Source organism: Doryrhamphus excisus, chromosome 22 (genome assembly GCF_030265055.1).
Source record: "Doryrhamphus excisus isolate RoL2022-K1 chromosome 22, RoL_Dexc_1.0, whole genome shotgun sequence".
Taxonomy (NCBI): Eukaryota; Metazoa; Chordata; class Actinopteri; order Syngnathiformes; family Syngnathidae; genus Doryrhamphus; species Doryrhamphus excisus.
Window position 1 is genome coordinate 7,123,742 of NC_080487.1, and position 13,489 is coordinate 7,137,230.

Consider the following 13,489-nt stretch of genomic DNA (forward strand, 5'->3'; position numbering starts at 1 on the left):
AAAAATCATGTTAGGATTAACACCTGATATACTGCATGCCTGCATCAGTGTTAAATTCAACACATTTTCCACCTTACTTGCGTGGTCTTTGACGTAATCATGTTGGTAAAGTCGGCAGGTATGTTGTCACACGTGAACTTGTAGTCAGTCAAAATGGTCTGTAATAAAAACAAATATGGCTTGAAGTTGTTATTATAATGCACAGTGAGAAAGCAATGACACAAACGTAAGACTAACCTGCAGGCAATGATGGTATGTCTTTAATCTCAGCTCCGACTTCAGGAAGTGCAAAGCCTGCTTTGGAACTTCTAGTCCCATCCTCACCAAGCCGCTGGCCTCCCGGATGGCCTCGCTTATTTTGGAGTCGAAGTTGACAATGTATTTTGCTGTCACAGTGCAACGAATCAAGACTGTAGTATTCAGGGCTGTCCAAACAGAGAATACACACATTTTCACTTCACAGACTATGTGCCAATATATGGCACATATATATATATATATATATATATATATATATATATATATATATATATATATATATGAATTTTGATATGACTGGGTACTAAAAGTGTTCCAATATATGTAGAAACAACACAAACAAAATATTTTTCCAATACATGATTATTTAGGGGTGCCACCATACATCTGTTTTTGTGGAATAAAGTGGTGAACAGTTCAATGGTTGCCATGGAGATTTGAGGTCAGCAAAGACTGCAGCTTAAGAACTCTGAGGTGATCTTTATGTTTTTGTTGGTATTCATACTCCTATTACATATTACTAGCATATTTGTGGTTTTGTCTTTGTAATTTGAATGATTTGTAGTCATATTTATAGGTATTTAGTGCTCATTGCCTCTACTGTAGCTAACATTAGCTAGCTACAGTTTGCTAATGACAGTTAGCTAATAGCTGAGCAAGCATAACATCAACAACAGTAATATACAGTAGACAGTATTACTGATGCCTCATATTTATTGAGAGTAGTACTGTAGTCCTACATAATCTGATATACACTTGTCCATTTATTATTTTAGGCACACAACAACTAGTTCCTTTCAGACTAGCAGTTGCAGCTTGGTCTTTGGTGTGGGCCCCTTTGATAACCCTATAGAAAATCATGCTGTATAGAAGTTTATTGTACTCAACATTTCCACGTCAACTTTTTTTACAATTAGACTAGAAATTGCACATTTTCTGAAATTTTACAAAAGTTTATGTGTGAGGTGGCACCCCTAAATCTCAATGGATTTCCTCAAAACTTTGCAAAAGACATTTTTATGTTCATTAGAAAAAAATGGAATGCCAGCCAAATTGATATTCATTCATTCATTTTCTACCGCTTTTTCCTCACGAGGGTCACAGGGGTGCTGGAGCCTATCCCAGCTGTCTTCGGGCGAGAGGCGGGGTACACCCTGGACTGGTGGCCAGCCAATCACAGGGCACATATAGACAAACATTCACACTCACATTCATACCTATGGACAGTTTGAAGTCGCCAATTAACCTAGCATGTTTTTGGAATGTGGGAGGAAACCGGAGTACCCGGAGAAAACCCACGCATGCACTGGGAGAACATGCAAACTCCACACAGAGATGGCCGAGGGTGGAATTGAACCCTGGTCTCCTAGCTGTGAGGTCTGCACGCTAACAACTAGACCGCCGTGCCGCCCTCAAATTGATATTATGAATTTAAAATTTCCCATTCATAATATATACATACACACACACACACACACACACACACACACACACACACACATACATTATATATATATATATATATATATATATATATATATATATATATATATATACACATATACATACATACATACACACACACATATATACACATATATATACATACATACACACACACACATATATACTATATACATATATACATACATATACACATACATATATGGAGTTCTTCTGGGCCGATGGCAGCGATTTTATTATGTAAAAGTATATGCTCAACAGACAAATCAAAACTAAACATTTTTGCTTTGAAGTGGATTATGTGGCCCCATGACTCAAGTAAGATTTCAAGCGAATTAGAAATAATGATATAATATTAATATATTAATAATGTAGTATTAATATGTTATATAATAATAAATAATTATATATTATATTATATTAATAACAACACTATTATTCTCATTATTAATAATAATAATCGTTTTGAGGCGACTGCCAGAGTACAAACCAAAATCCAGCTTGGACACTTCCGTCATCCACGCTTTGTGGTTGTCGGCCTCAAAGCGTTGGAGCGCCGCCGTCGTTTGATTGTACATTTTCACCACGGTGCGTCCCTCTGGGGTGGTCAGGATGTCTGAGTTTTCCTGTAAAAGGAGCAAAGTATCTCAGGTCATGTGACAGTTTTGAGACTACCGTGGTGCTCTGAATGCAACTTGTTATTGGCCACCTTAAATACCCGTTCTCATGATTGGCTTCACTTGTGGATGCAGGTCAAACTAATGTTGTGTTCCAATGATTAGTGTTAAAGGTATTCAAATCAATAAAACAACAAAAGGTGACCAAAATGTATGCACCTGGCTACTTTTGTTGAAATAATTAATGTGAATAATGCTTTAAAGCTTACACGTATGTACGATATGGGTTCGTGTATTTTCTTGTAGAGGTGCCTGGCCCAGCGAAGTTTCCCACAGACAGGAGGCATGTTGCGGCCCAATGGTGGGTCCTCGTTTTGCTTCTCAAAGAGCTGTGACAAAAAGATGCATTGGCACATAAAGTATGACTTTTTAAAATCGCTCCCGGTGTGCACCACCTTTGATACGGCCTCCACTTCCGAGACGTAGAGCTGCAGAATAGAACCCAAAGCTTTGGGCATTTCTGCCATCAGACAGGGGATGTTTAATTTCTTAAAACTGCAGATAAATATGACAAAACATGATTTTAATGTTAACAGGAAATCACTAAACAATCTTTGTGTGGGACTAACCGTTGTATGACAACCAGAGCCTGCTGGGACGAGTCGAACCTTGAGAAGCTGGAGTTCATGAAGGACTTTAGCTGCTCCTGTATGAGAAGATCTGGTAAATAATCTGTGGTCATAACGAAACCTTTATTGATTGTACACACAATGTTTTTGGAATTGTCTTATGTTGTTTTTTTTATTATTTGGTCACATCTTTAACCCGGGCGGCACGGCGGTCGAGTGGTTAGCGCACAGACCTCACAGCTAGGAGACCAGGGTTCAATTTCACCCTTGGCCATCTCTGTGTAGAGTTTGCATGTTCTCCCCGTGCATGCGTGGGTTTTCTCCGGGTACTCCGGTTTCCTCCCACATTCCAAAAACATGCTAGGTTAATTGGTGACTCCAAATTGTCCACAGGTGTGAATGTGAGTGTGAATGGTTGTTTGTCTATATGTGCCCTGTGATTGGCTGGCCACCAGTCCAGGGTGAACCCCGCCTCTCGCCCAAAGACAGCTGGGATAGGCTCCAGCAACCCCTGCGACCCTCGTGAGGATAAGCGGTAGAAAATGGACATGATGATGATGAACATCTTTAACCCATTTAATCCCACATTTTTCCCACAAAAATAAACAAATCATGTTTCATTAGTATCCCTTTGAAACAAACAATCATGGAAATGTTCATGGAAAAATGTGTAAAAAACTGTGGTCAATGGTAAAATGTGCTGTAGGTGTGACAGAAGAGTTGAAGGTGGAGGTGGGACTGCATCAGGGATCAGCTCTGAGCCCCTTCCTGTTTGCTATAGTGATGGACAGGCTGACAGATGAGGTTAGACAAGAATCTCCATGGACTATGATGTTTGCAGATGACATTGGGATTTGTAGTGAGAGTAAGGAACAGGTGGAGGAGATGCTAGAAGAGTGGAGGTTTGCCCTGGACAGGAGAGGAATGAAAATTAGCCCCAGCAAGATGGAGTATATGTGTGTGAATGAGAGGGACCCAAGTGGAAGAATGAGGTTACAGGGAGAAGAGATACAGAAGGTGGAAAACAATTCGGAACAACGGAGATTGTGAAAAGGAGGTGAAGAAGCGTGTGCAGGCAGGATGGAACGGGTGGAGGAAAGTGTCAGGCGTGATGTGTGATAGAAGAGTTTCAGCTGAAATGAAAGGAAAGGTAAACCAAACTGTGGTGAGACCAGCCATGTTGTTTGGTCTATAGTAGGGGTCTCAAACTCAATTTACTTGGGGGCCACTGGAGCTAGGGTCTGGGTGAGACTGGGCCGCATCAGGTTCCCCCCCCCCCCCCCCCCAAAAAAAAATGCATTTATTAAAAACAGAAAAAGGAATAAACTTTGCTTTGGTTCCGATTTTCTACAAGAAAAGCTCTGATAAAACATTCCACTGTTCTCAAATATCTTACTTTTTATTTTTCTACGCAAAATAAGATGAAAAATAAACAAATCAAGAATAAAGAAAATCAATCAATCAGCAATAAATAAATTATAATTATAATTATAATAATAAAACGGCAAATAATAAAAACTTAAGAAAACCGCATATAGTTGGTAGGTAGACAAATTATTTTTTTCAGATTAAAATGAACAAAGCATTATTAGAGCCCTGTAGACATGACAAAACACGACTATAGTCACATTTATACTCTTTTTATTTACAACATATTGCGCAACTGCAGGGTCTTGAGACACATGCTAACTCGCAAACTAGAGAGCTAGCAACCTAAACGGTAGCCTTCAAGTTATTTCCTTTAAACTTAAATAGCCAAAAACTTACCACTTCCACACGGATAGGGAGGATAACTATTAACAGTTATTTAACCTTTAACATGAACATTAATCAAACGTAATAATTTTTTCTGGGTACATGATACCATACAGCATCCATATCAAACTTGCGCGGGCCGCACTAACATTAAACTTTCATATCAAGGCGGGGGCCTCAAACTAGTGTCCTGCGGGCCACATTTGGCCCACGGGCCACGTGTTTGAGACCCCTGGTCTAGAGACAGTGCCACTGAGGAAAAGACAGGAAGCAGAACTGGAGGTAGCAGAGATGAGTATGCTGAGGTTCTCATTGGGAGTGACCAGGATGGATAGGATCAGGAAGGAGTACATCAGAGGGACATTCCATGTTAGTGGCTGTGACAAAGTGAATGAGTTCGAACTCATCACTTGTCCCTTGTATTATTGTATTCATGATTTCATTGTTTGAGTTATGTCATTGATAATAGTGCTGTATTAATTCAAGCTAAATTGGGAGTCGTTAGGAACAGGTGTACAGAGATCATCTTACCTGTGGATATTTACCAAGGGAGTCACCTGCAGGAATGTTTGGTGATGTCATTAGTGACATCATCAGACCTTACCATGTACCTGGGAATGGGTGGAGGGGGTTGTAAGGTTTGATGGGTATTTAATCTTGGGTTCGGTTAGGGAAATATGTGTATGTGTTAATGTTTTATGGAGAGTTGTAGTAGCAGTGGATTCACATAAGATGATGGTGTTGAAATCCAGTTTAAAGAGTTTCATGATTAGATGTGTTTTGTAGACCACCCTATGGACAAAAGTGGGACATTCTGGGCAGATTGAGAGCCCTATAAAAGGAGCAGCTGGGGCGTCTTTGGGAGGACACAGTGATGTGTGGTGGTGTTGCTGCAGTACTATGTGTCAGTGATGTGAGTCAATACATTTTTTCTTCTTGCTGTTTTTGGGAAGTCAAGTTATTTTATTTTTCCAATTCATTCATTTTCTGCCGCTTTTCCTCACGAGGGTCGCGGGGGTGCTGGAGCCTATCCCAGCTGTCTTCGGGCGAGAGGCGGGGTACACCCTGGACTGGTGGCCAGCCAATCACAGGGCACATATAGACAAACAACCATTCACACTCACATTCATACCTATGGACAATTTGGAGTCACCAATTAACCTAGCATGTTTTTGGAATGTGAGAGGAAACCGGAGTACCCGGAGAAAACCCACGCATGCACGGGGAGAACATGCAAACTCCACACAGAGATGGCCGAGGGTGAAGAGTGGAATTGAACCCTGGTCTCCTAGCTGTGAGGTCTGCGCGCAAACCACTTTACCGCCGTGCCGCTTTTTCCAATTCAATTTTTTTTAATTTTATTTTAGTGTTTTTCGTAAGTTTATCTTCCATGTTAAATAAATGTACGTAGCCTGGGTGAACTGCTGTCTGCTTCCTGGCTTTTTTTGCACCCTTTGGACATCACATGACTACAATGGCCTTGGAGATAAAGTCAATTATCAGCCAGACTGAGATGGTTGGGACATGTCCAAGGAGAGATAGGGAATATATTGGTAGAAGGATGCTGCCAGGTAGGAGGCGTAGAGGAAGACCAAAGAGGAGGTTTATGGATGTAGTGAAGGAGGACATGAGGGTAGTTGGTGTGAGAGAGACGGGGTTGGATGGAGGAGATCGACCCCTTAAGTTCTCGAGTGCTTACCTCTAGGTTGCTTTTGTGCATCATAAATGTTTCATAGTCTGCCTCAAAAGCCGACACCCTGGTGGCAAACACATCAGCCTGCTTGTTCTTAAGGTCGGTGGAAGCTTTGCGGAACTGACCAGCCAGCACCTCGATGCCCTCGATGTTGGACTTGGCCAGGCATTCGAATGTCTTGAACACTGCGATTATTTTGATGATCTGTAAGAGGGTGATCAGCGTTGTTCATAGACAGTTTCCTGGGGGTCAAGATGAGCTAAAAAACGGTCAATTTTCTTACACTTTCAAGTCGCTTGCAGAAGACCTCATACTTCCTCAATACGTGCATCTCGGAAAAGATAAAGGGCCTTTGACCTGGCGTCTCTTTTGCTTTTTCTTGAGTTTTCACCAAGCAAGACTGATACTCCCGGTACAAACAAAGGGACTCCTATCAATGAAAAGCAGTCATGAGGTGATAGGCATAGACATAGACTGTCTTTATTGTCATTGCACAATAACACAGCAGTGAATAAATAATAAATAATAAATAATAAATAATAAATAATAAATAATAAATAATAAATAATAAATAATAAATAATAAATAATAAATAATAAATAATAAATAATAAATAATAAATAATAAATAATAAATAATAAATAATAAATAATAAATAATAAATGTGGAGAATAAATAGATGACATCAAATATGAACAATGTACTAATAAATAATGTACTAATAAATAATAAATAATGTACTAATAAATAATGTACTAATAAATAATAACTAATAAATAATGTACTAATAAATAATAAATAATACATAAAAATGTGGAGAATAAATAGATGACATCAAATATGAACAATGTACTAATAAATAATGTACTATAATAAATAATAAATAATGTACTAATAAATAATGTACTAATAAATAATAAATAATAAATAATACATTTGGAGAATAAATAGATGACATCAAATATGAACAATGTACTAATAAATAATGTACTAATAACTAATAAATAATGTACTAATAAATAATGTACTAACAAATAATAAATAATAAATAATAAATACAAATGTGGAGAATAGATGACATCAAATATGAACAGCGTACTAATAAATAATAAATAATAAATAATAAATAATAAATAATAAATAATAAATAATAAATAATAAATAATAAATAATAAATAATAAATAATAAATAATAAATAATAAATAATAAATAATAAATAATAAATAATAAATAATAAATAGATGACATCAAATATGAACAATGTACTAATAAATAATGTACTAATAAATAATAAATAATGTACTAATAAATAATGTACTAATAAATAATAACTAATAAATAATGTATTAATAAATAATAAATAATACATAAAAATGTGGAGAATAAATAGATGACATCTAATATGAACAATGTACTAATAAATAATGTACTATAATAAATAATAAATAATGTACTAATAAATAATGTACTAATAAATAATAAATAATACATTTGGAGAATAAATAGATGACATCAAATATGAACAGCGTACTAATAAATAATAAATAATAAATAATAAATAATAAATAATAAATAATAAATAATAAATAATAAATAATAAATAATAAATAATAAATAATAAATAATAAATAATAAATAATAATGTGGAGAATAAATAGATGACATCAAATATGAACAATGTACAAATAATTGAGAATATCTGCTATCAATAAATGATAAGTCGCATTACCTGTATTTTCATCACAACATTTTTACCGTCCTGCTCCCATATTGCTGAGCCGTTGTTGGAAATGTACCGCTTGCAGGCAATAATCATCTGATTGGTCACCTGCATCATTAAGGGGAAATCCAATTTATGGAGAAAACAACTAAAAGGTGTCAATTGTCATACTATAGCTCATGTTGTGAGTGGATTCACATACTTTGATGAAGATGGCTGAGATCTTCTCACTGGTATGGTAGTATCGTGACACGGTGTGGATCATCTGAACGGCATTGATGATATTCTGCACGTTTTTCACTATGGTGGCCTGAAATCAGGAACAATATTCGTGTCGTCAACCTGCTTGCATCATTGGAGCCCTCCATTGTTTTCAAGCTCGGGTTTGTGTGTACCAAATAATGAAAATAAATAATAGTTCATACAGGGTCACTGGTGTAAAGTGGCTGACATGCTTTTTCCAGGGCGTCCAGGAACTTGACATTGTCCTTTGCCTCGTTGAAGTTATCCGTAACCCGAGACTCCAGCATGGGCCACGTCTAAAAAAAAAAAGATAAAATATATATATATATGATAAATGATAAAATCATTTTCTGTGCCGCTTACTAATTATTAGAGTCGCAGAGGTGTGCTGGAGCCTATCCCAGCTGACTTTGAGCTTAAATAATGGCATAGAAATTATGTAGTAAAATAAAATAAAATAATAAATAAATAAAATTAAGTAAAATAATATTAAACAAACAATAAAAAGATCTGATAAAAATAAATGAAATTACATTTTTAAAAATAACTAATAAAATGACATAAAATAAAATTAATTAAAAACTAAGATAAAAGTATAAAATAGGAAATGAACAAAATATTAAATACACACAAAAACAAAATATAAAAATAAAATTATGAAATAATACAATATACAATAATACAATAACATAATATAAACTATGTGGTGAAAAAAATGAATGAAAAAAATACATCAAAAATGAAATAAAAACATTTACATAAAATAAAATAATAAAATCAGGCCGAGTGGTTAGCGCGCAGGCCACACAGCTAGGAGACCCGAGTTCGATTCCACCCTCGGCCATCTCTGTATGGAGTTTGCATGTTCTCCCTGTGCATGCGTGGGTTTTCTCCGGGTACTCCAGTTTCCTCCCACATTCCAAAAACATGCTAGGTTAATTGGCCACTCCAAATTGTCCATAGGTATGAATGTGAGTGGGAATTGTTGTTTGTCTATATGTGCCCTGTGACTCTTAGTTTGAAGAAACAAGGATATTAAATTTGAGAAGATGGAGTGTACCCGCAGCGTCTTAGAACGGCTGATTTTCAGCACGGCTATGACCGCCCTGCACTTTGAGCTATTGATGTGAGTGAGGATGGTGTTGAACTTCAAAAACGTCTGCTTCCAGTACTCCAGCTCGCTCAGTGGCCCTTCCGTCACGAGACCGTGCTTCAGCGCCATCGTCTCCAGCAACACCTGATCAACACAGACAGAGCAGCAAACGGGGCAATCTTTAGTCTCAAAGTCTTCTCTTTGCAAATCTTTGTGACCCCCCCACCTGGTCAATTTCCTTATGCCACTGCACCACGAGCTTCTCCAGATCCTTAACTATGTCAAGGTTGGCTGTTGCCGATTTCATATCCTGAATGGACGCCAATTTCTTGATGTCAACATCCTTAGCTTCAGTGAGTTTCACACTCTTTGTGATCAACTGGATCCCTAGTGCAAGCAAAACAGAAACATTCATTCATTCATTTTCTACCGCTTATCCTCACAAGGGTCGCGGGGGTGCTGGAGCCTATCCCAGCTGTCTTCAGCCTGGACTGGTCGCCAGCCAATCACAGGGCACATATAGACAAACAGCCATTCACACTCACATTCATACCTATGGACAATTTGGAGTGGCCAATTAACCTAGCATGTTTTTGGAATGTGGGAGGAAACCGGAGTACCCGGAGAAAACCCACGCATGCACGGGGAGAACATGCAAACTCCACACAGAGATGGCTGAGGGTGGAATTGAACCCTGGTCTCCTCGCTGTGAGGTCTGCGTGCTAATCACTAGGCCACCTTGCCGCCCCAAAACAGAAACATAGCAACAAATAAAGCAACACGCTCTACTGTTCAAGTTCAAAAACACGTTATTTAACCCTGAAGGGCAATTTAAAGGACACAGAGAGCAGCATATGGAATAAAAACGACAAGAAGAACAAGTAAGAACCTCACCTTCTATGCCGCTGACACTATTCTTGAAGATATGCTGGAAGCCAGGCTTCATTTTGGACCTGCGCTTAGACTTGTCGAGGGCGGCGTACTTTTGGATGGCTTGGAAACTCGGCAGTAGATTGTTGAAGCTGTTTTTGATTGCTTTTGGGCAGCCATCCCGGCCATCGAAGCTGGAAAAGAAGACCTCCTAGGAAAGCATTCAGTGTCAGTATCTTCACACACAAGGAATACAATATGCTGTTATTTTATACTTTGCTTGGTTGATGTGGATCTTAGGTTGATACATGACATATTTTAGCACAAATGGTCGTAGAAGGAGTCTTATTTGCATTTTCAAAAAGGTCGGAAAACCCTGTTCTAGATGAGCACTGCTAATTATTTGCGACATGCCAAGATTTAAAATCATATTTCTTGATGTTAGATCAGGGATTCCCAAACTTTACCAACTCTGGGCCCACTTAAACATTTTTAAAATGTCCGCAGCCCACCTTTATCCTATAAGTTAAGTATATAAGTATAAGTTATTACAAAGATTAAAATGAAAGCAGGTGGATAAAGGAAGCCCAAACTTTTAATCTGTGGTGTACACACAAGACAGAATTAATTCTTTTTTTTTTTCCTCAACTGTGCTCCATTTTTCCCGCCACTGCCTACTACGTGCTCCTCTGTTAATGACCCCCTGGCATGATGACCAGAGAGCTATGTTCCAATCGTAAATTGTATAAGGTTCCTAAAATAACACTCAATAGGTTATTACTTGGGCCTATCATTATTTAATTGTGAAATAAATATTTTACAATAAAAAATAATATTTGCACAAATGAATCATATTTTAATTACCGCTCATGGTCCACCTGCAGTACCACCATGGTCCACCAGATGGCCGCGGCCCACACTTTGGAAATCACTGTGTTAGATCATTTGCCTAGTTTTAAAGCCTATTTACTTATTGACTTTAGATTATGGCCTTCATTTTGGAATTAGGAATATTTTTTGTCTAGTTTACTTCATTTAATATTTCATTTTATATATTCAATATTTCATAGAAATATTACTGTGAAATGTCACTGTGCTCTTGAGGTCAATTTGGTTGACCGGCCACTCCAGGGAGGCTTCACCACTGTACCACTTTGCCATTTGAGCATAATGGCTCTCACTGTGGTTGGCTTGAGTCCTGAAGATTTAGAAACGGCTTTATAACCTTTTTCCAGCTGATGGATCTCAATCTCAAAAAGTCATGTTTTAACATGGGGGAGGGAGGGAATCACTTTCACACATTCTCCCACTTAATAATAACTTTCATTTAAAAACTGCATTTTGGTTCAGTTGCGTTTCACTGAGTCATAGTTGATCACTTCAATGATCTGAAACATTTATGAGTGACAACCATGCAAAAAATAGGGGCGAACACTTTTTCACACCACTGTATGCAGAACAAAGATAAGAAAACATCTATTTGATGGCACAACCAGGCCTTCAACCTGCTAATAAAAAACAATCTAATTCAAATAATGTGGATTGTTCTGTGCTCAATGGAATGCTATTCTAGCAATCATTATATTCATTAAAGAGCACTGATGGTGATTTTTAAAAAATGCAGTAAACAGTATGTTTATTAGCAGGATACCATCATAGAAAATGTGTTTCAGGATGAGACAACTTGGAATTATTTCCCAAAAAGTATGCAGAGTATGTTTTACCTCAGCGGTCTCAAACACGCGGCCCGCGGGCCAAATGTGGCCCGCAGGACACTAGTTTGAGGCCCCCGCCTTGATATGAAAGTTTAATGTTAGTGCGGCCCGCGCAAGTTTGATATGGATGCTGTATGGTATCATGTACCCAGAAAAAATTATTACATTTGATTAATGTTGATGTTCATGTTAAAGGTTAAATAACTGTTAATAGTTATCCTCCCTATCCGTGTGGAAGTGGTAAGTTTTTGGCTATTTAAGTTTAAAGGAAATAACTTGAAGGCTACCGTTTAGGTCGCTAGCTCTCTCGTTTGCGAGTTAGCATGTGTCTCACGACCCTGCAGTTGCGCAATATGTTGTAAATAAAAAGAGTATAAATGTGACTATAGTCGTGTTTTGTCATGTCTACAGGGCTCTAATAATGCTTTGTTCATTTTAATATGAAAAAAATAATTTGTCTACCCACCAACTATATGTGGTTTCTTAAGTTTTTATTATTTGACGTTTTATTATTATTATTATATTTATTGATTACTGATTGATTGATTTTCTTTATTCTTGATTTGTTTATTTAGTTTTCATCTTATTTTGTGTAGAAAAATAAAAATTAAGATATTTGAGAACAGTGGAATGTTTTATCAGAGCTTTTCTTGTAGAAAATTGGAACCAAAGCACTGAAAAAGTTTGTATACTTTTCTGTTTTTAATAAATGCGTTGGGTTTTTTTTTCTTGCCCAGATCCTAGCTCGAGCGGCCCCCAGGTAAACTGAGTTTGAGACCCTTGTTTTACCTGATGCACATTATCTGATGTCACAGCGACGTTGACTCGAACCCTCGTGAAGGAGCAATAAATGCCCGTGAGGCGTGTCTCTGCTAAATTGGCGTAGGAGAGCCGCAATGCTTTCCCCACGCCTGGGAAGGAGCGACCACACTCTGAAAATGAAGTTTCCATCAGTGAGCACATCCTTTCGTCTTGTGAATGGGCTGATAGAAAATGATAGAATGGATGGATGATAGCTACCTATTCCTGGAGGTTTTGCTTCTTGGTACAAAAAGGAAAGAGATGAGCTTCCTCCCTTGGCAAAAAAGTCATCGAAAGGAGCCAGCTATGCAGGAAAAGACAGGAAATACTGGATGTACAAAATGGTATCTTAAGACATCAATCATTTTTGGGTCACTGATTGACTTGTTTCTTCCATAATGCTCAGGATCTCTCCAAAATGCCATCAGGAGGGCATGACCGTGTCATTGCCTGACACAAAATGAGAATTTTGAGCAGATTTTGTCGATACGTATGAATGTGCCCCGTGATTGGCTGGCAACCAGTCCAGGGTGTACCCCGCCCCTCTCCCCCAAAGACAGCTAGGATAAGCTCCAGCATACTCGCGACAAGTGCTGGGCAAAACCGTTCATTTCAGTCAATTGGTCGTTA

General features: G+C 37.8%; 1 protein-coding gene across 1 annotated transcript in view; it reads right to left on the reverse strand.

Annotated features, from left to right (window-relative positions):
• LOC131109406 (dynein axonemal heavy chain 8-like) overlaps nt 1-13,489 on the reverse strand; it is a 68,895-nt gene that overhangs the window by 53,283 nt on the left and 2,123 nt on the right. Inside the window, exons 3-18 of the mRNA XM_058061364.1 lie at nt 13,079-13,163; nt 12,848-12,990; nt 10,368-10,554; nt 9,700-9,860; nt 9,441-9,617; nt 8,563-8,676; nt 8,340-8,447; nt 8,147-8,245; nt 6,700-6,846; nt 6,423-6,620; nt 2,969-3,045; nt 2,795-2,894; nt 2,609-2,728; nt 2,213-2,348; nt 238-425; nt 78-158 (exon numbers count right to left, since the gene is read on the reverse strand). Coding sequence (XP_057917347.1) covers nt 78-158; nt 238-425; nt 2,213-2,348; nt 2,609-2,728; nt 2,795-2,894; nt 2,969-3,045; nt 6,423-6,620; nt 6,700-6,846; nt 8,147-8,245; nt 8,340-8,447; nt 8,563-8,676; nt 9,441-9,617; nt 9,700-9,860; nt 10,368-10,554; nt 12,848-12,990; nt 13,079-13,163 — 2,121 coding nt within the window. The remainder of the gene's footprint in view (nt 1-77; nt 159-237; nt 426-2,212; nt 2,349-2,608; nt 2,729-2,794; nt 2,895-2,968; nt 3,046-6,422; nt 6,621-6,699; nt 6,847-8,146; nt 8,246-8,339; nt 8,448-8,562; nt 8,677-9,440; nt 9,618-9,699; nt 9,861-10,367; nt 10,555-12,847; nt 12,991-13,078; nt 13,164-13,489) is intronic.